The sequence below is a fragment of the Primulina tabacum genome, chromosome 8, assembly GCF_025594145.1.
Source record: "Primulina tabacum isolate GXHZ01 chromosome 8, ASM2559414v2, whole genome shotgun sequence".
Classification (NCBI taxonomy): domain Eukaryota; kingdom Viridiplantae; phylum Streptophyta; class Magnoliopsida; order Lamiales; family Gesneriaceae; genus Primulina; species Primulina tabacum.
This window is the reverse complement of record NC_134557.1, coordinates 7,136,212-7,162,507: the sequence shown is the minus strand read 5'-3', so window position 1 is coordinate 7,162,507 and position 26,296 is coordinate 7,136,212. Positions and strand designations below refer to the sequence as shown.

General features: G+C 33.3%; 3 protein-coding genes across 4 annotated transcripts; 2 read left to right on the top strand and 1 right to left on the bottom strand.

The window, feature by feature from the left end:
* Positions 1 to 360: 360 nt before the first annotated feature.
* LOC142553481 (APETALA2-like protein 2) lies at positions 361 to 4,727 on the bottom strand. 2 transcript variants are annotated; one of them, XM_075663761.1, is made up of 10 exons: positions 3,943 to 4,727; positions 3,826 to 3,851; positions 3,677 to 3,707; positions 3,490 to 3,580; positions 3,049 to 3,194; positions 2,791 to 2,835; positions 2,582 to 2,679; positions 2,243 to 2,430; positions 1,593 to 1,921; positions 361 to 736 (listed from the first exon to the last, which is right to left on the bottom strand). In XM_075663761.1, exons 1-9 carry the CDS (start codon positions 4,449 to 4,451, stop codon positions 1,661 to 1,663), a joined length of 1,395 nt encoding a protein of 464 aa, XP_075519876.1. In that variant the 5' UTR covers positions 4,452 to 4,727; the 3' UTR covers positions 361 to 736; positions 1,593 to 1,660. The 2 variants fall into 2 exon arrangements, with proteins under 2 accessions (XP_075519876.1, XP_075519877.1); XM_075663762.1 differs by lacking the exon at positions 2,791 to 2,835 and having other exon boundaries at positions 3,943 to 4,725.
* A 9,128-nt stretch (positions 4,728 to 13,855) lies between these two features.
* On the top strand, positions 13,856 to 18,470 carry LOC142553480 (mitogen-activated protein kinase homolog NTF6-like). Its single transcript, XM_075663759.1, is given in 7 exon segments — positions 13,856 to 13,913; positions 13,916 to 14,039; positions 14,158 to 14,287; positions 14,460 to 14,597; positions 17,130 to 17,462; positions 17,661 to 17,844; positions 17,935 to 18,470. Coding segments are annotated over 7 exon segments (1,116 nt in total). The 5' UTR covers positions 13,856 to 13,870; the 3' UTR covers positions 18,099 to 18,470.
* Positions 18,471 to 21,085: 2,615 nt separating this feature from the next.
* Positions 21,086 to 23,050, top strand: LOC142554488 (putative serine/threonine-protein kinase PBL7). Its single transcript, XM_075665157.1, has 4 exons — positions 21,086 to 21,236; positions 21,359 to 21,549; positions 21,633 to 22,024; positions 22,685 to 23,050. The coding sequence occupies exons 2-4, from the start codon at positions 21,516 to 21,518 to the stop codon at positions 22,949 to 22,951; spliced, it is 693 nt and encodes a 230-aa protein (XP_075521272.1). The 5' UTR covers positions 21,086 to 21,236; positions 21,359 to 21,515; the 3' UTR covers positions 22,952 to 23,050.
* Positions 23,051 to 26,296: the final 3,246 nt, after the last annotated feature.

The window sequence follows — 26,296 nt, the reverse complement described above, 5'->3', positions numbered from 1 at the left end:
AGAAGAGGAAATCGAGAAACATGAAAAAGACCAGTTTTGAGTCTGATAATAAAAGAGGTCAAGAAGTTTATTTTAATTTTCGTTTATTTAAGTTTTAATTCAAGTTGTAAACGCTTCTACATATTTTTATCGTTTTCAGAGTTTATATTTTGTGGTATTTATGAAATTAGCTGATTTTGATTTATACTATACTACGAGACTTGTTGTTTGACGATTATGTAATTACTAAACAACTCTGATGTCGACTACCCCGGACTCGGACGTCATAAAACCTAATAAGTAGGAAAAAAATGCAACAGTTCTTGCAATTTTATTTTTTTAAGGAAAAAAGATGATCAAGGGCTATTGAACGCTGCCATATCAGTCAAAATCCAATGCATTAAGAAATATAGGAGTAAAATAACAGAATTAGAACTTAAAACGGCAGTACAATATTCATGTATATAGGTAGCATGGAATGTTTGCAATATTCACACGGCAGGTATCAAAAAATGTATTTCATTCCCACGTAATGAATAATATGTATGGCATTGTATTGGCGTAGACAATCACATATATATTCCAAATATTTCGTTCCCGACGAGTATTTTCGTAAAACTTTGATAACTTCGAGAACTGCAGCGCGACTCTTTGCTTTTACATCCAACAAACCACGTCAATGGTTGAAATCTCCAAAAGAGCAGATTCCTCCAAAATACCAGTAAAACAACAAAGTTGGTTTCCCGTAATTTTATTTCTTGATATATTTTTCTTTTTAATCTTTAATATTTTACCTTTCTAGACATGAGGATAATCTCGAAACTGATGATATGATCTCTTATAAATTCAATATGTGATATAAGACTATATTTTGATATGACTCGTAATATCTTTAAGATATGATATCATAATATCTTTAAAATATGATATCACAATATCTTTAAGATATTATCCTTGTTTTAAGATATTATCCTTGTTTTAAAAAGAGTTTGTTTCTTAATGAAATTGGTTTTTCTATGTTAAATAGGACTCAAAGGAGAAGAAACGAAAGGTTGAGAGAGTGACGATACAGAGCAAAAACTTTCGGAGAGACAGAGATGCATTTGTACGAAGAAAAAGTTTTCTGATTGAAGCCATCTCGTGATTGATAACTTGTTGCTGTGAAGTGCTGCCGGCATCCGAAGACAACACCTAATCACCGTGTTGATTAGTGTGTGGAGTTTTGAAGATTTTTTTCACTTCTCAGTTGATGCATCCTATGTATTTTGGTTATACGGTTTGTTAGAGGTTTAGGATGCAATTTGTTACTCGCCTTAATAAGGAAGTTGTTTTATTCTTTCACTAGTATTGGTTTTTGTAAACTTACAAGTTTTTCTAGTGAATTATTTTGCCCTGAGGCACCGCACAAGTATTTTATACTTGTGCATAATTTAAATCTCGTATCTCGTATTATTATTATTATTCCAGCTACGTGTAGGTGTGTTAAAATCATAATTTCCGCTGCATGTTGTCGTGGGTGTTACAACACCTACGCACAACACCTATATTCTGATACACACAACACTCACTCTCAACTCACACATACACTGTGGAAACAGAACCTTCATGACCACTTAAAAAAATGGCACAAAGGGAGTCCTAAACCTATGTACATTGGATCCACCGTTAACCAAGAAACTCACTAAGGTGGTGGCAAAAATGGCCTAATATGAGAATAATTCTGAGAAGTATGTGTAGATATATTAGGATACGAGGTGGAGAAATTGAGTGCTGTTGGACACAAAGTAGCAGTCAATGATGGGAATCCTGATGATGCTGCAGTGCTAGACGAAGTTGATATCGGGAGGGTTCTACTTTTCTCGTGGACTTGCCATGCCTGATTTGCTAGCCCTTGCAGGTTGAATTCGACTCCTTGTCCAGCTACTGTCTCCTGCAAAGTCGGCTGTATTCATAAAACTTGACGCTGTCAAACATAAAAAGGTACACATCTATATCACGTATTTCAAATAGCATGAGAAATAAAAAGATTTTGATCTTGTGTTGTATTTCGCATCTCATCTTCGTTACAAAAATGAAATTACTGGCAACCAAATCCATACATCTAGGAGCAGACCTTCATTTTTAAAGGACCAAAGGTATGCGTGCAGCGACAGCGACGTGGTTAGAAGAATTACATATAAAACATAAAATGTCTGCTTTCCAAACGAGGAGATGGAAAGTTTAGCAGCAATAGAGAAATAGAAGATGGCTGTGTTTGATTTACCTTGTAATTTGGAATAGATTTAGGATTTACAGCATTCCACATAATGGGATGCTCCATAGTTACTGGAACTCCATTGAGAAGTGGATTCGCCACTGAGCTGTGACGGAATTCAAATGAACCCAAATTTCCACTCTCCTTCGAAGAAGATGTTGACATCCCTAAATTCAAATCAAGATCGTGTTGGCCACCTGCATTTATGTTGCACGAAAGCATCAACACAGGGCAATTGAACCACATGCAATAGAATTCACAAATTCCACATTCATTTCCTATGTTTGGTCCAAAATTTGGTCCTAATTTTGCATGGAAATTTCGCAATAGAAAAAGTGAAGTCATCACCTTCTTGACAGGGTTTTGGTACCATATCATACGAGCTTGGTTCAAAGTTGGTGACTATATCCCTTCCGTTACTTTGGATGGCTGCCTTGTCATAGGCCCTAACAAGGGAGAATGTAATTTGAATAAAACCCTATTGAGTTCATTTTGGATGTTTCAATGTAATAAATCAATCAAGAAATTTTAGCAGATTCTTATGATCACTAAACGACCTTGCAGCCTCTACTTCAGTGTCGTATAGTCCAAGATATATATACCTGCAGTTCAACCATCACTCCCACAATAAACACAAAGTACATATCGCATAGGCCTATATATTCGTGCAAACGACTCGACACAAACCCTTCGGATCCACAATCAAAAATATATATTTTTCAAGTTGCGCATGAACTGATCATGGTATCACCACAATTATTCCTTCTATCTGTGTTCTAAATTTTGTGTGCAAGTGAATATAATTTTTCACTTACTTCTTTCCTAGTAATTGGCCCATCCGAGCTTCCCATCGACCACACTTGTGTAGCGTCACTCCTCGGTATTTAGAACTCCCTCGGGAAAACCCTGTGCTTTGTCGACGTAAAATGTGTACAAACTCTTCCTTTGACAAATTCTTCACCTATATCAATATTTATAAATATCATCATAATTTAATACACTATGACATTATTTGAAGACGTCATTTTAGAGTGCTTAAATTGCATCTCAAGTACTGATCTTGTGAATGTTGATTAAGGGAAAATAAAAACTCAAAATTAAAAAGGGGTTTGATTTCGATTTCCAAATCATTTACACAAAAACTCATGTAACACTGTCTCACAGCTTGAATCTCCTCTCCGATCCTCATGAGACCATCTCAAGTGAAACCTACTCAATCAATTAACCTAGTGGAATAGAATAGTTCGATTTCTCACCTCATGCTTCATATCGTCTTCATAATCATCGAGGATAAAATTAATATCGGCATCGACACCCCGGAATTTAATCGCAGCTCTATCATATGCTCTGATGAAATAAAAATTGACAAAATTTATCAATAAACGAAGTGTCATACGTACATTATTACATGAAAACAACAAAAAATAAATAACATTGATTTACCTAGCAGCAGCTAGAGCAGTGTCAAATCCACCTAACACAAATCAATACCAAACCCCATCAAGATTGTTTTTACCAAAATAGGAAACAAGAAAAAAATGACAGAATCCAAATAGTGCTCTGTACATATATGTAAATAAAATAATCCATACCCAAGTAAACTTGTTTCCCGCAGTCCCTACATCCAAAAGAAATCGTCATAACATGGAAAAAAATACCATTGTAATTCAAAGAAATTAAGGACAACATAATTTAAAAGGAGTAATTACCAAATATGGGATTCCCATCTTCCAGTTCTCCGATAAAAAGTAACCCCTCTATACTGTGAGCTTCGGGACCTGGGCCCCCTCCGGCTCTTCTTAGCTTTCACCTGTTGTACGTGCTGCTTCTGTTCTTGCACAATCGGTTGATGACGGAGGAGATCTGCCGTGTCGTCACTGTGGCGCCACCCCTCTAATCTCAACTCTCCGATCCCACCCACCGGAAAAAGCTCACGAGTCACCAATCCTGACCCAGTCAAAAACCCCCGATCATCATCATCAATATCCTTGTCAGCCGTGTCATCGTCTCTGATGCCTTCTCCGTTGTTTAGGATGTCGAAACTGAAAGTCAAGGCTGTGGTTTCGGCGCCTGAGCCAGGGGAGGCACGTGAGCAGCACGCTTCGCCGTTGCTGGAGCTGGTTTCTCCTTCTGAAGAAATCGTCGAGCGTGCAGCTGATCCTCTTGCAAGTTTTTCCTTTACATTGCTGTTATCTATGCTGAGATTGAGATCGAACATGCTTCTTCCTTCCTTGATATAATTTCTCCTCAACTCTGTCGAGAAAATTATGAAGAGCTGAATCTCATACAATTCTGTCTTGTAATTATCAACGGAGATCCATCTTGTAATCAAATATCTTCAATTAATTAGCTTCACAGATATATATCCGTGCATATGTATCTATATGCTCGGAGAGAGAGAGAGAGAGGTGTGTCAAAGTACAAGGAGATGGGAGGTACTACTAATGTACTGCACTTTTAGTATGGTTTCCTTTGACTATTTAACGTTGGTTGCAAGGGTTTGCAATCTGAACCGGGATAGTAGGTTTCCAGTGTGTTCATTGAACAAATAATTAGTAGTTTTTTTTAAAAATATATACGTAAATATATATATATATAATTTAAATAAATTATAGAAATTGGTTGGGATCGATGTAAGGTATTCTTATCATGTTTGTGAACTTATTAGTATTACTATTTTAAGGTTGTGTGATTATCGTTTGATGGAACTATACCAAGAAGATATTTTTTGTGTTGCAGAAGATTGAGATGTCACACCAATTTTTGTTGTTTAATTTATATATATATATATATACACACGTCCATTTTCAACTCTAATAAATAAATAAATATATTATTGATATTCTTGGAAGAGCCCAAATCATGGATGACCCGAAACATTAAATGACAAGTCCGAATCATGGTAGGATGGCGAAAAAAGCTCATGAGTTGCAAAGCAAGTAAGTATCCGGAAAAACATCCACCCAGACAACCAGAGACCCAAGCTCTTGGGCAAATCCCCGGCTGATGACTCATTATTCGGAAAGCCTCGATAGTAGTGTCGCACTTGAAAGCGAGAACATGTAAAATATTACCTCGATAAGCGTACTTGACAAAATCATACTAATTTGACGTGAGGAAAAAGACAGAAAATTGATGTGACATGGCTATAAGTGGTAGGTGGCCACTGAAAACGAGGTCATTACCATCTTCTTTCATATAAATATCATATTCATTCTACATTAAATACATGTGCACACGGCGCTCATTCACGAGTTCATCTTCTTGTTTGCAGGACACGGTCACAACCATATTGTTCAAAGATATACTTTCGTCACAAGATATATCTCTTGCTCATTTTCCCAAACAAAACTCTTATCCTATTCGATGGATTGTCCCGACCTAACTCACTCAATTCACACTGATTATATATTATATATATATAAATAGACGTCCATTTTCAACTCTAATAATAATGTTTGATTGAACGACGATGCACATTCATTCAACAGTCTGGATACATCTTATAAATAAATATAATATGAAAATCAAATTCAAAACTACTCCGAGTAAAAGAAAAACATGCGTGGAATCTAGACTCCCCTTTGGGACACACGTACTGGCAAGTTGCCACGCATTCGCCACGACTCATGAACTGCAGCTGATCTAATTCTTTGCATCCTACAACCCATGCGCCACAACCATCACTCAAATCAAATATAATTTCGTAGGAGACTAGGAGTTAGGAGTAAAAAAATCAAATAATAATTAAAATTATATAAAATATGATAAAAATTAATTCTCAGAGTAGCTAGATTACTATTAGTATTGTTTTGTGTCATCTTACTTTTTTTTTTCCGTCCCATGTTTTAAAAGTGTTTTACTATTGCTGTCGACCTTCTATTTTATTTTATTGTAAATCTGTGAAATTTTTTCGGGTGTTGCTAAACAACAATGATTTGACAATTTTTTTTTGTGTTTTCTTTTGGGTCCGTTTCGTAAATGTACTTGTATTTAATGAAAAATATATCCTGTTGAGGTCAGGTGAAAATGAGTGTGAGATGCGTATACAATTTTACCGGGTCGGGTTGTCCAAACCAAAGGTTTCTTCTTCCCAGAAAAACAAGTATTGACCTGCAAACATGAAGATAACCGCGTGAATAGGCGTCGGAGGAATGTCCGGCGTGACCACTCCAATGCTAAAGTCAGCAAGTGGATGAGAAAAAATTATCTAGCAAAGAAAAAAATGTTGTAGGAATGGTATGGACAAGATATATATATAAATAAATGTTTTAAATTTAATCAAACCTGATATTTATAGCAAGAAAGTCAATGATTACCTTGTTCTCAGTACTCACTTACTAATTATGGCAAGATGATTGCATATGCCCTACTTTCTGACACTCAAATCCCTATGATTCTGACAGTAATGATTACCAAAATAAGGTATCTCATACTTGCGTACTCAAGTGCGGTGCTACTATCGAGGTTGAGCTCATCATAGCTTCTAGCATAGAAGTGTTTTTTTTCCGTACGTGATGCTCTACGTTCAAAAAAATGAAAGATGTATGATTAAGATTGAAATTTGATAATACAAGATATCAAAATCACGTAGAAAGAAAAATACACAAAAAGTATCGATTTTTCTTATAATAAATGACAAAAAAATTTATAAAGGTTCAAAGATCATGATACTCTGCATTCTAATCAAAATTAAGTACACATGCGATACAACACCGGTCGAGTAATTGGGCGTAGAATTCAACACGGATGACTAAATGGATTTCAAAAGAAGACAACCGACAAGTTCAGTAATTAATAGTCGGGGTTTTTTTTTTTAAATATTATAAATTAATAAAATTATTGTAAAAATATCACAAATTATAAAGTGATGTAAAACTAGTACAATCCGGGACTTACAATCCCAGATTCATATTTTTTTATTTTTTATTTTTTAAAAAAAAAGAAAATGGGGGTACGGATTTTAAAAAAAAATAAAAGAGAGATCGGCGACGGTTTTATCGAAAACCATCGCTATTGGCGACGGTTTAACAAAAAACCGTCGCCAAGCCAAATCCGTAATACACTGTCACGGATTCTAACAGGTATTCTTTCCGTCGCTGTCGAATATAATTGTTCTTCATATTCATTCTCACAACTTATTTCTTTCATCCGATTTATATGTGCAAAATCCATCTTTTCTTCTTCGATCATATATTAATATTATTTGTTGATTTTATCGTCAATTTCATTTGAAGAGATACGAAGATGTAATGTTTAATTTCGTTGATAATATTATAATTATATATTAAGAAGTAATTTTTTTGTGTAATTTTTTTTATAATACATGTCATTTATTTCAGATATTAGCATCGTCCGTTGATATTATTACAAGTTCCGTATAATTACGTCTGAGAAGATAATTTAATTAATTTTTTAATATTTTGTTTGTATTATTTATATTATATTAATGTAATTATATTTTTGTTCACTAACATTATATGATTAAGTATAACTTAGTTAAATAGTATATTTTTAATATTAATCGCGATATTAAAAAATAGTTTGAATATTATAAAAATAATAAATATGATTTATATAAAGTCCGTAATTTATATAACGTAATTTACGTGATATAATATTATATCAAGTAAATTAAATATAACTATTGTAATTATTGAAATTATTGTAGATATAATATTATATCAAGTAAATATAATTATTGTAATTAAAATAAGTATATTAATTAAATTTTGTAATTATTGTAGACATAATATTATATCACGTAAATTAAATATAACTATTGTAATTATTGTAGATATAATATTATATCAAGTAAATATAATTATTGTAATTAAATTAAGTATAGTTATTAAATATTGTAATTATTGTAGATATAATATTATATCACGTAAATTAAATATAACTATTGTAATTATTGTAATTAGTGTAGATATAATATTATAACACGTAAATATAATTATTATAATTAAATTAAGTATATTTATTATTATTCAAAAAATTCTAAATTACAGTATTACAATTCCAATAATACAATTAATATTATAACTATTGTTATTACTTAAAACTTAAAACTGGTATAATGAACGGGCTTTTTTTAAAAAAATATTATAAATAAAAAACTATAACATGTAAAGTTATTAATGTAATTACAAAATTGTGTATTAAAATTTTGTATTTATTATTAATTCTTGTTCATTGCAGGTACCATATTTATTATTTTTTAATATTCAAACTATTTTCTAATATCGTGATTAATATTAAAAATATACTACTTAACTAAATTATACTTAATCATATAATGTTAGTGAACAAAATTATAATTACATTAATATAATATAAATAATACAAAGAAAATATTAAAAAAATTAATTAAATTACCTTCTCAGACGTAATTATACGGAACTTGTAATAATATCAACGGACGATGCTAATATCTGAAATAAATGACAAGTATTATAAAAAAAATTACCCAACAAAATTACTTCTTAATATATAATTATAATATCATCAACGAAATTAAACATTAACTCTTCATATTTCTTCAAATGAAATGGACGATAAAATCAACAAATAATATTAATATATGATCGAAGTAGAAAAGATGGATTTTGCACATATAAATCGGATGAAAGAAATAAGTTGCGAGAATGAATATGAGGAACAATTATTTTCGACGATGATGGAAAGAATACCCGCATTTTTACTTAAAAGGAAGAAAAAACACGGATCGATACGGCTCCTTAGAATCCGCGACAGAGAATCACGGATTTGTCTTGGCGACGGTTTTTGGTTAAACCATCGCAAATAGCGACGGGTTTTTATTAAAACGTCTGTCGCCAATAGCGACGGTTTTTCCCAAACCGTCGCCGATCTCCTTTTTATTTTTTTTTAAAATCCGTGCCCCCACTACTTTTCTTTTTTTTTTTTAAAAATAAAAAATATGAATCCGGTTAAGTCCCGGATTCTACTAGTTTTACAAAATCTTACAATTTGTCATATTTTTACAATAATTTTATTAATTTATAACATTTTTAAAAAAAAACCCCAATATATAGTCGACTACCAATAAAAATACACAATTTATTTAAACCTCAGAAAAAGGCTGATTAATGCTACGTACCCATAATGTTCGGGGTTTTATATAAGTCGCATTTTTGACTTTTTAGGATTTCCTTGGCCACCAAAATCTACGACTATTATTTCAGCCATTTTGTATGTATATAATATATATTGAGTGAAAGGTATCAAAACCTTTTGCTAAAGTACTGTGGTTGGAGTAATTGGTCGCTAAAATCTAGCTACGCTATTGGTTGCTTTCACTTTTTTCTTGTGGATAGGATAGAATTCCAAGTGGTGTTCGTTTTCCCAATATTCTATGAAAAATAAAATTAAAGAAAAAATAAGTGAATAAGAAGTAAAAATAATACATAGGTTTTTTATTATTATTGATATTTCACAAAAATATATATCTAGCAAGGACTAATTTGAAAAGTATTTTAAGTATACCAAACTAGTATCGATCTCTAATATTCTCTTGATTTATATTGAATATTGGTCCCTCTTGTTTCATAACTACTATAATTAATTGAACAAATATCGTAGTTATCATAATATATCGATAATTAAGATAATGGACGAAGCCCGTTCGATACTTCTTAAACACAAAACCTACATTTTTACAATTTATACAAGAAATCGATTATATTCATCTTCGTTTTTTCCTGTATTGTCGATTGAGCTTACACATACATGTAATATAAGTACGCCAAAATTTGTACATGTTTTTTTAAAAAGGGAACACATCTAGGTCCCTCTCTTATTGTAGTAAATGGGCAACCTGATTGTACGGCACGGCAGTGATGAAACAAAGCATCTAGGTCCCTCTCTTATTGTAGTAACCCTACAACCTTAAAACACCTCTGCTCCGTTACTTAGTTTCCAAATACGGTAACATATATGGAGTCCGATCCACCCGGTCAAATCTCTCCTTTTGACAATTCTCCAAACTTTACATGATCATCGATCGGCGCCAATTCTCTGGTGTTCTCCATCTAACGGTCAGGGATGGATCAAAGGTTTATGATTACAGTATCTTCAACCGCGATCGTCTAGTGTAATTCATGAACAAATAAATAATCCATGTTTAATGTTCTTTTGTATGTATACCATAAAAATTTGAGTCACGCTACCAAGGTAAAACAATTCTTACAAAAAAAATTTTAATTTATCGAAATTTCGTGATAAATTCAATGCAGCATATTATGAAATAACAACAAAATCTCGCGAATTACTGTTGTAAATATCGATTCAAGATATATATATATTCTAAAAATTTATCTATCCAATTTGCTTTTGAACCAAACATCATTTGGTAATCTAGGAAAATATCCGGTCAGAAGAATAAACTATTATTTTATCAGAAATAATACATTTTAATATTCATATAATATTTGTAAAATGTTTATACAATTTAATATTCATATAATATTTGTAAAATGTTTATTTTACCATAAAATGTGTGAAGTATAAAGCATTATGGTTGTACAACCAATTGCCAACTTGATAAAATTTAAATCAAGTGGGGATTATATATATATATATATGTGTGTATATATATACATATATGTACATGTCATACGTGTTTGTATCTGATTGCACATATATAAATATATTTTTTATTGTATACTAAGGAACAATTTGATTTTGAATATTTTAAGGGAGGTACAATCTTTTTAGTATTAGGTACACTGTCGGCAGAGAGGTAAGTTGTCCGAGGTTGAGACGTGGGCTCTTCTCCTCCATTCATGGAAAGTATTTGTAAAATCATGCCTCTCGCTCCTGTCTTTTTCAGTCCACCTTTCTTTTTATATTTTTATTAATTAATTAAAATCTTGTTTGCTAGAATTTTCTAAAAACAATATAATCATGGCATTATCAATGTGTTGTTTCCATGACTCTCTCTACCCTTCTTCTTTTCCGTTCAATTTATTTTATGGGATTCCAATCTTCGTACTTTAATTTTTTTTTTTAAAAAAACTTGATCATATTTACCATTTTTATTTTGGTCAATGCAACTTATTTCTTAAATCTTATAATAAAATTTGTTAATATTATAGATTTTGGTCTAACTCCACCACAAAAATTATCTCAAGAGTTGTGATCATTCACGTCTATATATACAACTCGCAATGACTTAATCCAACAGACGCGAGACATCTAACATATCATCACACGCATAAAAATGAACAATTTGAGCGTGAAATTTACAAGACATTATCGGTCGACACATAACATAGTCCAACAAATAATAATAAATATTGACTATGATACATGGTTCATATTGACACTTAAACAATCCCATACCCTGAACTAACTTTTGAGGTTTCAAACCTAACCTTAGGTTTAAGTACTCTAATTTTTTTTTATTGTTCTTCCTCCTCACAAATATTGGGACCTCTGTTAGGTGGGAAAATGCGTACATTAATTGATCTCATAAATTGAAATACACTATAGAGAAGAGATCAAATCAAAATATTTTGCAATCTTAGATTTTTGTACTTCTTGAAATCTGAATCCGTGGGCCATTAAGACTAATTATTTCAATTCTCATATCACAGTCTTGTGAATCAAAGGCATTTGTTCAAACTTTACATCTGTCCAAAGTATCATTTCTAACAAATCATAACATAATGGTAGGGTAATTTATGTCGGGATAGATTATCATGCCACACAGAATATGAAAACATAGAAATTCACTAATTTTATTGTTAATTATAATTAGATATATAATGGTTTTGGGAAAAAAAATACCACATGTATGATATTAAATTAGAATGTCAATTATACCTCTTTATTTAACCCTGTTGTACACAATAATGATTAAGTAATTAAAACCCTAGATTTAAATTTTAGACACGAATCCATAATATTGAGCTTGGATGGAAGGATTTGATCAAATTTATATATTTTAAGTTTATCTGGTTCCTTAAAGCAAATGCAATATTAATTATGACGAATTTGAAATATATATAAAATATGCGTCGTTTCAAATTCAATATCATTGAAATTTCTTTCGAATCAAATCGTTCATTTAAAATAAAATTCTCGCGTCGAAACATGATAAAGTTTACGAGTTGTAGTCGGACAGACTTGTACATCCCGAAAGGTGCCTGATCAAGACCCGATAGAATAATTAAAACCACACCAAAGGCGTAGCCATCAGATGCAGTAGAAGTAGAACGAAGGCATCAAAATTCCATCTTTTCTTGAAAGCTAGACACACATGTATCGTACCTATATCGACTAGTCCATTCCAGCATTTAATTTGACAAGTGGGTTTCGTAAAATTCACATCTCAATAAATTAAATTTGAAGGGGGGGTGGCCGCAACTGGGGCATTATTTTGAAAGAGAAGTCTTGTTGTCGAGCCTATTTAATTATATATATATATATATATATAAAACTCCTGACACTTGGCAGTATTTTATTGCATATACTTTTTAGAAAATATATATTCTGATATAGAAATAGATACGATCCCATGATTCGTAGGTTTTTTTTATTACTATTAAATCACCAAGAAACATAGGTTAGCCAAATATATGATACAACTAGCAGATAAAAGACATCGAACACGGGGATGTAAATGAACCAAATCGTTTGTGAGCTATTCGAAACTCGATTCGATAAAAGCTCGTTAGCTCGTAAACATGTTCGTTAGTAAATTATAAGTAATATCTTAGATGAAAAATAAAAATTTTGATATTTAATTTATTGATTTAACACATTAATTATGAAATATATAGAAAAATATATTAAATTTATTTATTATAATAAATTGACAAATTTTAATAAGAATATTATATTTTTTTCTAAATGTGTAATTTATCTTTTAATGAATTTAATGAATATTTAAATATACAATTCATATTTATTGAGCTCGTTTAGGTTCGATAAAAGCTTGAATAAGCTCGCGAGCCATGAATATATTTGTTAAATAAATCTCGAGCTCGGCTCGATTATAAACAAGTCCAAGATCAAACATTCAAGAGTTCGGCTCGGTTCGACTCGACTCGATTACATCCCTAACACACACACACATGTGCTTGAGAATTATCTTTAATTTTATGTAAAAAAAAAGGGAAAATTTTCACATATAATCGATATTCACATGTATTTTTATTTCTTTTCGGGTTCGAAATAAATGTGATAAATGTAAGGTAGGTAAACCGAACTTTACTATTCCAGGATACATTAAAATTACATGAAGAATAGTTTGAGAAGAGAATAAAAATAGTAAGATCCCATATTTAAATGTTTTTCGAGAAATTTAACTTCTAAATAGATCTGGAAGTGGGCTACAGATTAGAAAACGAAACTTTGAATGGACCGGCCCATTAGTATTTAAAAACTTGGCTCCGAGTTTCGACAAAAGCCTGTCATCACGATATAGCTGCTGGGCCCATTATTCACTCAATTCAAATTTATGGGCCGTCTAAAGATAATTAAGGGGGCCTGATATTCAAATTTTCAAACGAAGCAGCCCCCACACAGGTCCACAAAAGCCAAACCCTTCCCCCGCGCTTTCCTACACTTTAGTTCTCTTGAATCTAATTCCTGTACTCGGAAAAGGAAATGGAGAAGGAAAAGGAAAATGAATGCAGCAATCTTTCAATCCAAGAGGAGTTCCCATCTATGGTGGAAAATTCGTTCAGTTTAATGTCCTCGGCAACCTTTTCGAAGTACCCGTTAAGTATATCCCTCCAATTACTCCCGTCGGTCGCGGCGCCTACGGTCTTGTTTGGTAATTTTGTTTCTTTTTGTAATTGTTGCATACATGTGTTTGATGTGTGTATGATTTTGCGAAATTGGTGTGTATTATCTGCTCTTTTTCGAAATTGGTGTGTATTATCTGCTCTCAGCTGTGCTACAAATGCCGATACCAAGGAACAAGTGGCAATTAAGAGAATTGCGAATGCGTTTGATAACCGAATCGATGCGAAAAGGACTTTACGGGAAATTAAGCTTCTTACTCATATGGATCATGAGAATGTGAGACTTTTCTTTTCCCTAATTTTTATATCTGGCTGTTCGTCATTTTGTTTGATTTCTCAGAAATGGGCTGAAATTTTTGAATTTTAGATTATAAGAATTTCCGTTCTCGGATGTATTTTTTATCTTCGGGTTATTAATTGGTAGTGTCATACTTACTTTCTCTTTGTAGATTATTAAGATTAAGGATATTATTAGGCCACCGGACAAACAGGAGTTCAATGACGTGTACATTGCGTATGAATTGATGGATACTGATTTACACCAGATTATATGCTCATCCCAGGAACTAACCGAGAACCACTGTCAAGTAAGTCCACAATGAGTTGGAGAATTATTACATTTGATAACTTTAGATTCACTATTTTATATTTATTCGCAATTAAGTTTTGATTAATGTTTCTTAGACAATATTAATCAATCACTTAGCGCGGTATGGATGTTTGATTTTGGTTCATAGTTGTCAAAGCGCGAGACGCAAAAAATCGCACTAGTGCATGGGGCTTAAATTGCAAATCGAAGCGCACGTTTTACGGAAAAAAACTTAATAAACAAAATATTCTCAAAAAAATAAAAAAATTCAAATTATTTGAAAATGTGATAGATGAAATATCAAATATCAAAATAATAGTAATCTTCATCTATATTTTCCAAATTTCCTGTAATCAGTTTCATCCTTTGATTTGTATAAATCTTCTTCTTTGGTTTCATCATCAAGGTTGATATCTTCTTCATCTACTAGATTAGTTCGAGCCGAAGATTGATTTTTTTTTTTTTGGAAAGTAGATGATAATGCTCTTTTTGAAGTAGATACATGTCGAGATCGAAAGTTGTACGCATTTTCACCAACCCCAGCCGCTTGTGCTACATCAGTCCAACACAAATCTTTATCTTCGTAGATAAAATCATTATCATCTTTGTCACTCACTATCTAATTTCCCAACAAATATTCATTGCTATCATCTATTTTTGACAACGAAATAGGATCGATCTTATCTCCCATGACATATTTTCGTCCCAAAGCTCTGTTATACTTGTAATATACCATATCCTTATGTTTTATTTGTGTTTTTCCAATTGAGTCGTAATCTTATCAATTGAAATTTATTTTTCGAACGTCTTTGTTTGGCAATTTCATCAACGTCTTTCATAAAATAAAGATTAATAGGTCCGGTTTGTTTACACTTTTTACCTTGGACCGTAGGATGAATGCTTGAACCGGATATTGGTCGTTTCCTTTCATCTTTAGTTTGAAGATCAACTTCATATCCTTCCAAATCAACAATATCACTCAGAAGGAATATTATCTATTGGATTTTTCAATTTACTCTTTTTCTGTATTAAACTTCTTCTTTAACATGTTTACGACATTTTGGACAAGTTTTCGCATTTCTGTTTCCGCCAACTAAATGCAGCTTACGTCGATAAATCCTGTTATTTGTTGTTTTACCGCAAAAACACACCTAACAACATTTGGATTTTTAGGATACGAAAGTGTTAATTCCAAGCAATATCCTTTCTGTGGATTTGTGTTTGATATGGTTAAGAATTAATCAACTGAAAATCATAATAATCAACCAATAAATTGAAAAAAAAGTAAAAAAACAATACAAACATCAATCTAAAGTAGAGAAGATTCTTACAAAAGGCATCAAATGAGAGGGCAGAAGATGCTGCGCGGCGGTGGCGAGGTGAGAAAGGAGTATAAGAGAGAGAGTCGACCGATAAATTTAGGCTTTAGCTCTTCTTCCGTTTTTTTTTTTGGTTTAATAACAGAGTGAAAATCGTACTAAGACTTCTACTTTGCAGAAATAAACAAAAAATATAGGGTAAGCACTTTTCTCTCAAGCCCAATTAAGAGAGCAAACTGAAGCACGCACTTCTTAGTCGTCGTGCGCTTCGGAGTTCTCAGAAGCACTAGCCTTGTGCTTCGCGGCGCTTTGCGCTTAAACGCAAAAAGCGAGCGCTTTTAACAACTATGATTTGGTTTCAATGGTCTGAATTTGTAATTTATTAATGACACGCTTGTTAGATAAAAATGCAATTCACATCCAATTTTTCCTTTGCTTGAATAAATCTCTACCTTGTTATTATTAGTCCGATAGTGATAAGGGTAAAGAGGCTAAAAGTATATTCATCTAATTAAACAACTACAAAGTGGGCCATAAATAATTTCTTATTTTGGAATTCTTCATTCTAGACTTCAGATTGAGAGGAGGTAATGTAATGAATTTTGAATGCGAAAGAAATGTTACCTGATAATTAACTGGCTGAAAGTTGGAGATGACTTCCTGGGTAGCTTTCTTTATCAATACAAGATCACATTGCAGTCAAACTATGTCTACTGTTTACCCTCTCTGATGTTTCTAAATACTTGAGTCTTTGAGATATTTACTCCTTAGATGGGTTGATCTCCAATTGTCAACTGAACTGGTTAATATGCGAGTTTGAAATTGAATGGAAAGTAGCTTTTCCATTTTTTGCTGAAAGAGCAGTTTAATTCCCTGAAACAATGTTTGGTTTCTCAAAACCCCCTTGCATTACAGTTTTAATGTTGACAGGGATTTGTACTTGACTTGCTGTGGTACATAATGTCCATTTTCCCGCTTACAGTGCATTCAGAAATAGCATGCCAGTCATTCTCTCATTCATGCATGAAGATACTAATATTTGTATTAATTTCATGTCCTAGATTGTAACATACGGGCTAGTTATTCAAGAAAGTTATTGTAGCATCATGTTGTCATTTTGTTGGCAAGCCTTAAAATTTTTGCTATGGCATAAATATTTCATCTTTTACAGATGTTAATATTTTGTATGTCACTTGTTTCTTGCATTGTAGTATTTTCTATATCAGCTGTTGAGGGGACTTAAGTACATACATTCTGCCGATGTTTTGCACCGAGATCTGAAGCCCAGCAATTTACTTCTTGATGCAAATTGTGACCTCAAGATTTGTGATTTTGGGCTTGCAAGGACTACCTCAGAGACAGATTTCATGACGGAGTATGTTGTGACCAGATGGTATCGAGCTCCTGAATTATTGCTCAACTGCTCAGAGTATACTGCAGCTATTGATATGTGGTCTGTTGGCTGTATATTAATGGAGATTATCAAACGAGAGCCCATTTTTCCGGGTAAAGACTATATTCAGCAGTTGGGCCTGATAAATGAGGTACTCTCATCCTTCCACCACTACCACCTAGGATAACCTGTTCCATGAAATTTTTGTACAAAGGAAAATTTCTTTTATTTTAAGATGGCATTGTTGCAGAATGAACTTAAGCCACACATTGTTTCTTCTTGACAACATAACTATAGTAGGCTGTTACCTCTTGGCTTAACTTTTTTTGCCAACAAAATGTGGTAGCAGCTACTGGGATCCCCTGAAGATTCTGACCTCGGCTTCCTGAGGAGTGACAATGCTCGAAAGTACGTCAAGCAGCTCCCCTGTCTCCCCAAGCAACCTTTGTCCAAAAAGTTTCCGGACATTTCCTCAGTCGCAATAGATCTCGTGGAGAAACTACTCGTTTTTGATCCAGCTAAACGTATCACTGGTATGTTTTCCAAAATCTTTTATACATAAGCTTTTTAGTTTAACACATTTCCATGACCAGTTGGTAAATTTAATTGTTCTGCTGATAAAGTTGAGGAGGCACTGAACCATCCATTTTTATCAAGTCTCCATGAGATCAACGAGGAGCCTGCTTGCCCTTCTCCTTTTGTGTTTGATTTCGAGCAATCATCTTTGAGTGAAGATGAAATAAAGGATCTAATATGGAACGAGTCTCTTAACTTCAACCCTGAATAAATGGCAACACCCGTCCTTTTCTTGGTTTTGTCCTCATCTTTGTGTTGGTTGTGGTAAAGACCATGTTTTGGTTTCCCGTGTGTGTACGGGCTCGTGAGGAAATGAGTGCTTGCATTAGCCAAAGCTGTATGAGTGAGTTATGAATGAGGATTCAAGAGGGGAACTTGGATCCAAATCCGTTCCTGTTCGAAAGCTGATACAAAGAAAGGAATGTATCCTTTCGGCCACTCTGTTGTAATCAATTTTGTACTTGGTGACTTTGGTGTATTTGTTTACAAACAAAAAACAGAAGTGCGAGAAGCAAAAACTGATGAAATTTTGATGAGTTTTGTTGCTTGCGATTCTCTAATATAATAAATCGGTTAATTTTTATTTTGTTTTATTTTTTTTGTGAGCACTTTATTTACTACTTTTGTTAATTAACTTTTTTCCTATTAAAGAGTTAATAAGAAAAATATAGCACGAACGATGAATTAATCATTTTTTTTCTGCAAATAATAAAGTGGTCGAATTCAATCTATTCATTATTCTAGAAGAATAGAAAATCAAATAATTCCTGGGTACATTATTTTGGAACCAAGCAATCACAATATATACGTGAGCACCGATGAGGTGTCACTCACTCATTGGATGCACAATTTTTCTATATTTCATTACATCCAATAGGTGATTGACATCTTATCGGTGCTCACATAGATGTACACGGTAGGTGTACAGCATATCAAAACTGAAATATTGTTAATCTACCGTAATAACTTTTGTGTGAAGTGATGATATATTCACCTATTAATACGATCAAATCATGTTAAAAAACTTTACTCCATATTTCATGGGTGAATGTGATTTTTAAATTTATTATTAAATAATTTTTTTTCAAATCTAATTATATAATTTGTGCGATACATATTTTATAAATCATTACAAACTAATGTGAATAAATCTAATGTATCACATTTCAATTACAAATGTAAAATATATTCGTCGCTTTGTCATATTCTATGGTACTAACTAAAATCTCATTAGAAAATGACGTCTAAAATCCTCTGATAATATATCTACATGTGTATTTTATTTTGAGCAAAAATTAATGTGAGACGGTCTCACGGATCGTACAGATCTTTTATTTAAGTCATCCATGAAAAAGTATTACTTTTTATTGTAAATATCGATAGGGTTGACCCGTCTCACAGATAAATATTCGTGAAACCGTCTCACAAGAGACCTACTCTTTTTTTTTGCGCATTTTTACTATTCTTCTCCTCCTCCCTAGTAGCTATCTTAAATACACTTTTCTAATGTCAAAAAAAAAAAATTGAATATTTCTTTATTATTATCCATGAATAATTAGCATCGTTTTGATTCATTCGGATACATTTAATAATAACAGCAACAAACAAAAAAAATAATATCATAAAAAAAGAGACGTAAATCTTGAAATTTTAAGTGTATATATACCGAATTAATATGAGCCCATTGATTTGGTTTTCGATAAAAAAAAAAAAAACGTGTTGGCCTGCGTTTCCACTATTCACGTCACAGCAGGACACATTGATTCGATGCTACACGTGGGGCACTGCCCCGCATGGTTTGGATGTACAAAATTCACACACTTATGTGATTTTAAAAAAATTAGTGGAGCCCATGTATGTGTGGCTAAATTTGGGCCTTTAGTTCTATCATGATGATAATGACTCTATATGTAGGATTGGATCAACCCATCGAGAGAACTGATCAATAAGGTCCAGCATTATTAATCAAAATCAAGATTAGTGTTATTTTATTTTAATTAAAATATATTTTCACTTTTTATCGAAATTCAGTGTTGGCGATCTGGTTTTTAACGGGGGAGGGAAATGGTTTCTTTCTTCTTCTTTTTTTTGAAAATAATATTATTTACTATCCTATATATATACATATTATACACGTTGGTGTCACACTTCAATTTATTATTTTTCAGAGAGGGAAAGAGAGAGGAAGACATGGGGTGTTTTCCTTGCTCTGGAAAATCGAAAAAGAAGAAAGCCGAGAGAGAGAGCAGGGATAACCTCAACAATGATCAGCAGCGTGGAAGGGATGTTCGTGAACAGGTGTCACAAGGTGTGTGTGCTCGAAGCAATGTCCTGCTTTTCCATTTCCTTACTTGAGTTCTTTTTTTCGAAATTGTTTTTGAATATCTACATGGGTTTTTGCAAGATTTCATTTTTGAATTAATCACCCTTTTGGGTTTTATAAGTAGACTGAATGAATGTTTTCTTTCATTTCTTCATTTCTTTGATCGTTGTGCAGTTATTTGTGCCGCTCTGTTGTGGCAGTTCGTTTTTTTAATCTGCATGGGAGTGTTTCTCCTCTTTCTTTGTGGTGGATTTGCGATCCTACTTGCGGAAAAGAAAATATTTTATTTGCATGGTTTTTATGAATCTTTATCTTAGTTTTCGGGTCGAAGGGTAGCTGTTATTTTTAAATTTTTCTGTAGCATGACATTATATGTATATATACGCATGTGTGCGTGTTATTCTAGCGTCTTAATTTATTGAAACTAGGGTTCTTGGCATTTTGTTGATTGCTCACTGAAGGGTTTTAGACCGAGCCAGAATTTTTTATGACAGGTAGAATAATACCAACTGAAAAACTGAAAGAGGGCGATATTTAATTTTTCGAAACAATCGAACATGGTTTTGGAAAAATTCACTTGATCAGGGGTCCGTGGACAGTTCATGCTTTCTTGCATCATCAATCGAAGATATCATTTTATGTTTTGTGTGAAAGAAAATGGTGATGCCTTTTTGACGTGCTAGCAAACATATTTTGAGAAACTCCTGTTTAATATATATTCTTTGTTTGTTTCCAAATTTGTCGTTATGTGATTTCTTTTATTTTTCTTTATTTTGTTGTTTAGATTCAGTGGGAGTTAATCCACCTGGAGTTGTGAATGAGGTGTCCAGAGTTATAAATCAATCTGCCACTGGAAACACGACAAGTGAGGCTGGACCTAGTAATGTAGAGGCCAATGCTGTCCGAGCACGAAACTTTGCCTATGTTGACTTAGTTGCTGCAACACAGGATTTCAGGGATGAGTTTTTTCTTGGTGAGGGGGGCTTCGGAAAAGTTTATAAAGGTCTTTTGCAGGATACTGGTGAGGTTGGTGGTCGAATCTTTTTATCGTTTAGATTCGCTTCATCTGATGGTAGAATGTTAGGAAGGTGTGTTTAAATGCCAGTTTAAGGTGGGTGTCCTGAATTTGTTTTCCTGCTTTTTTGCAGGTTGTGGCTGTCAAGAAACTCGATCGTGATGGATGCCAAGGGAATCGGGAATTCGTGGTAGAAGTTATGACATTAGGCCAGACTGACCATCCCGAATCTTGTCAAATTAATCGGTTTTTGTGCAGAGGGAGATCAGAAGCTGTTAGTCTACGAGTACATGCCTCTGGGTTCTTTGGAGGAGCATTTACATTGTACATCTCTAGCAACATTGCTTCAAAATACTACTTTTTGTATAGAATAGTGTTCAATGGGCTCTTCTAATTTATTCATACAGATCCTCAACCCACTAGAAGACCATTGGATTGGAACTCCCGGATGAAGATAGCAGCTGGTGCAGCAAAAGGGTTGGAGTATTTGCATAACAAGATGAATCCACCTATTATATACCGTGATTTGAAGAGTGCCAACATTTTACTTGGGAATGAATATCATCCAAAACTCTCTGATTTCGGTTTGGCAAAAGTTGGTCCTTCTGGTGATAAGACCCATGTTACCACCAGGGTGATGGGCACATATGGATATTGTGCACCTGAGTACGCAATGACTGGAAAGCTTACTTTCAAGTCCGATATTTACAGCTTTGGCGTCGTTCTTCTGGAGATCATCACAGGCAGGAAGGCTATTGACATTCAGAGAAACCGTGGGGAGCAAAATCTTGTCTCATGGGTGAGTGTCTTTGATTTCTACTCTTTCCCGTGTTGACTTGCTGTTCCTTAAACTCTAGAGCAGATATTTTCTGCTCATGCCATAAAAAATATGTCCTCAAGATTAACTAGTATGTTATGATATACACTGATGCCAGGGACGGATAGGCGATAGTTCTAAAAAATTTCAAGTCTCGGATCTATTGAGTCGACCCCAGTCATTCCATGTTGCCTCCTTTCGTCCAAAGTGTGATGTGCCCATGCTCTGTTCATTGCTAGATCCTGAAATTTTTCTCGAACTTGCCAATTTCCTATCCAACAAGATGACAACCCTGAATTTTCAAAATTTGATGTTGAGTGAGAATTCCTCTGGAAGTTGGATTTGTTCATTTTATAGCCATATCTTAGCATCCTTTTCATACTTTTTTAACTAGAAATAATATTTTGACTTGAAAATTACACTGATGGAATTTTGGTCCTAAGCTATTCTGGTATGCCAATGTTTCCCAGGAAAAAAAGAAAAACTTGCTACTTTTTGTTCGTTTCTTTTGGTATCCTGAAGTTTTTTACGTCTTCTGTCACCATGAATTCTTTATCTAAATACAAACCTATAGACTACGTATATTTTCTTTGCAATGAACTATTTTAGCAAGCTTGTGCACATAATACTTATTTTTTTCAGGCCAAACCGTTGTTCAGAGACCGTAAAAAGTTTTATCTAATTGTGGATCCGGCACTGGAAGGTCGATATCCTGTTCGAGGCTTGTACCAGGCTATTGGAATAGCTGCAATGTGCGTTCAAGAACAGCCTAACCTACGTCCTATTGTTGCTGATATTGATGCAGCATTGAGTTTCATTGCTTCTCAAACATACGATCCCAGTATCCATCCGACCCAATCTTTGGGGACGAGCTCTTCTTCACATAGACCTAGAAGAGGCACCATCTAATGGTTCGTTCGAATAAGCCCCGAATGCAACTTTTCCTGTCCTATGATTACAGGTGCTGCTGCTTCACGGTTCCATGTAAATGATAGTTTTTGAGGTTGATATAGGGGACATGTCTTTCATTCGAAATCAAAGTACAAAAAAGTAGATATATAGATATATTTTGCTATGGAAGAGTTTTAGCCATTGATACTTTTAAAGCAGCTGCAAAATGCTTGAAACTGGCCACTGCGTTACAGGGCTACTTTTAGCTCAGTTTAATGAGAATTCAGCCATTGTTAACATCTTTAAGCATAAAAAAAATTCATTGTAATCGATCTTTCACGCCAAATGGTGGCAAAATAGACTAATAGGAGGCTATATATTGTGTTCTCTGGGCATAAATATTGAGTTCGAGTCATAGAAGATGCATGCACGAAGATCAATTAAAAAATTGTAATATATAGGATCAAAATTAAGAATCATGCTCTACAAATCCACGGTAATATACAGCATATCAGTTGAAGACTTCTACTTTCAAGAATTAAAGGTCGTATCAATAACTCTTCACGGTCATGCAGTATTTGAGGAGACAAGAAAAGACGAAATGCAATAAAAAGGGACAATACTGAGTTGAAAATTAATTTTCTTGTCCGTAACAACAATGCATTTGTATAGTCTATTATATTTATTTTTTTACGATTTTGATAATATGTAATTCTGTATTGTCCGGTTTCAATTTTAGTATAATATATTTCAATTGCAGAAAAATGCATTTTTTTTAAAAAAAATAACTACCACCAAACAGAACTTCTCCCGCCTCACAGAATTCATAAATTCTCAGTAGGACTGCATAACACTGCTACATCTTCTCCATATCCTCTCGATCTTTCTCTGTATAGAACACACTTAATTCTCGCCATAATGGCAAGGTAAACTAATACCTCACGATCGGTCCATGCCATCGACTTGCCCCAAGAATTGCAGCTCAATTTCCCCATGACTGGAAGAATTGAGGGAAACCAATCTCTTCCAGTATATGGCAGAGGTTCCAACTATTTCAAGAAAGACATTTTGAGGTTCAGGCTACGTGATAATATGGTTCATCTCATCCCTGTTGTGCTGCTGCTTTGCCTCGTCATTCTCTGGTGGATCTCTCATCCTGATGCGCATAAACTTTTATCATCATTAATTCAAGAAGCTATGATCAGTTAAATCTTTCTTGCGGTTCGATTGAGTGGACTTTAATTTCTTGAATACCCTTAATTCCGTTATCGTATTCAAGATTGTTGATTGAGGCCATATACCTTTGCTCTATATAAACATGCATGATTTCTTCATTTTTCGTTTTACCTGTTCTGTTATAGAACGATTTGATCGTGGAAAACCCTAAATCTGGATCAATGTAATATCACGATTTCATGGTGGATATGAATTCGATTGCAGGCTTGGTGTCCGTAGTTTATTACATTTTTATTTGATCACCTTTTTTTTTTCTGAGGTGGCTCATTAGCTAGATACGTTGCTTGTTTATATAATTGATGTAAAAAAACAGTGAATTTGGAGAGGAAAAATGAAAGAATCATATAGGATGAAAAAGAAGATATGCTGGAGCTAGCGAACGTTACCAATGCTCATCCTAGTTCTCTCCCATAAACATCTATGCCGTATCCATTGGTTCCATGTCGGCAATATGTTAAATGTGCATTAAATTGATGAGCAGACAAAGTGGTGGTTGGCTACTTGTGAAACGGAAGTTTGAATAGAAATTCAAATAACGCGTTTTATACGCCTTCACACGGAAAATAGATTCTATAAATAGAGCTATTTTCCTCATTTTGAAATCATTCATTTATCGAGTTTTTTCTCATCTTATAGTATTTGAGTACTTAGTTTTATAATATTGGTGAGGTGTTTTGTTATCATGTATTAAGAGAGTGTGTGTTCTCTTTGAAAACACAGTGACTGGGTTGTACATCATAAAATATTATAGTGGAATTTTTTTCATCTTACTTGTGGTTTTTACCCTAATAATTTTTTAAAAGTTTTCCACGTAAATCTCGGTGTCTAATTTATTCTTTATTTTCATATTTATTATCTCAAATTGTCGTACGTGAGACCAACATTCCATACGTCCAGATTCTGAATAACAGTAGCAGTGCAAAACAAGCGGTGGATACTCAATAAGATACAGCTTGGTGACATTTTTACATGATGATCGATTTGAATAGATAGATCAGAGATGCAAATAAAGAACCAATACAAGTCAGAATCTTTGCCGTTGTGGATATTTTTTCCCGGAATTCGAAATGGTTCGATGGGTGCCTTTTTCTTTTTCTTTTCTTATATATATATATTTTTTTTGAGAAAGATCAAAGATGTCAAGAAACCAAAAAATCTGGACAACGATGTATATGAAGTACTAATCCCGTCTGAAAATTTGCTGTCATCTGTGCTAGCTGATTCTTATGGATGAGTAATAGGCCAGGCCCAAAAGCATAGGAAAACATAAACGATAGTGGATCAAGAACTTAATTTGTACATCTGAAGGTATAATTTGATACACTGGATAAGAGAGATTGATAAATAATACTCTTTCTTCCACGTTTGATATCTTTTTAGAAAGCACATGATAAGAAATATGAACTCAAGTAACAAATTTGAAATTATAAAATTTATTATGATAAGGTTAATTTTGTCATAATTACAATCTAATATATAAATTTAATCACTCTTATTAAATTCACACCAAACATTAAATATAATATCCTACATTTTATTTATCTTTAACTTATCCTTATATTATATATCGCATGTTTATCATATCATTTGTACCAAACTATGACTATGGTCTTACGGAATTCGTCCCTTGGTTATAAAAGCTATTTTCCACAAAAATGGATTTTTTTTGTGACCAGCTTTGTGAGAATTTTTCTCATGTACTTGTTTTCATAATGTAAACCCAAACGTCTCAGTTGTCAATCATATTGCGAGCTCTAGCTTATAAAACAAGGACTCCTATACGTGAACTTTATATATAAATATACACACCAATTCAAAAGAATTGAAATCGTGCTACTGTTTTCGCAAAATATTATTATTCATTATATTATTAGGCTCTCCAGTTCGACTTGAGAGTCAAAGAGGCTGGCATCGGAAACCAATTGCAACAAGTTTTCTTTGTTAGACAATTTTAAAGGAGCAATTCGATTTTACCTGTCGCTTAAAATTTGAGAAGCTTATATTTTTTAGCGCCATTATTATGAAGAATACCTCAGAGATCGAAGAAATTTTGCGTGTGTCACGTGTAAATATATAATAAATAGTTGCAGCGCGTCTAAGTTTTAGCTAACTTTGATCTGGAAAAAA

What these genes read in the sequence shown, in the direction of transcription:
- LOC142554488 (XM_075665157.1), top strand. Translation starts at nt 21,516, where the DNA reads ATGCCTCTGGGTTCTTTGGAGGAGCATTTACATT. An exon ending in TTTGGAGGAGCATTTACATT is followed by an intron (nt 21,550 to 21,632) that starts GTACATCTCTAG and finishes TTATTCATACAG; the next exon opens with ATCCTCAACCCACTAGAAGA. An exon ending in AGCAAAATCTTGTCTCATGG is followed by an intron (nt 22,025 to 22,684) that starts GTGAGTGTCTTT and finishes TATTTTTTTCAG; the next exon opens with GCCAAACCGTTGTTCAGAGA.
- LOC142553481 (XM_075663761.1), bottom strand. Translation starts at nt 4,451, where the DNA reads ATGTTCGATCTCAATCTCAGCATAGATAACAGCAATGTAAAGGAAAAA. An exon ending in AAGACGATATGAAGCATGAG is followed by an intron (nt 3,195 to 3,489) that starts GTGAGAAATCGA and finishes ATATTGATATAG; the next exon opens with GTGAAGAATTTGTCAAAGGA. An exon ending in GGCCAATTACTAGGAAAGAA is followed by an intron (nt 2,836 to 3,048) that starts GTAAGTGAAAAA and finishes GTTGAACTGCAG; the next exon opens with GTATATATATCTTGGACTAT.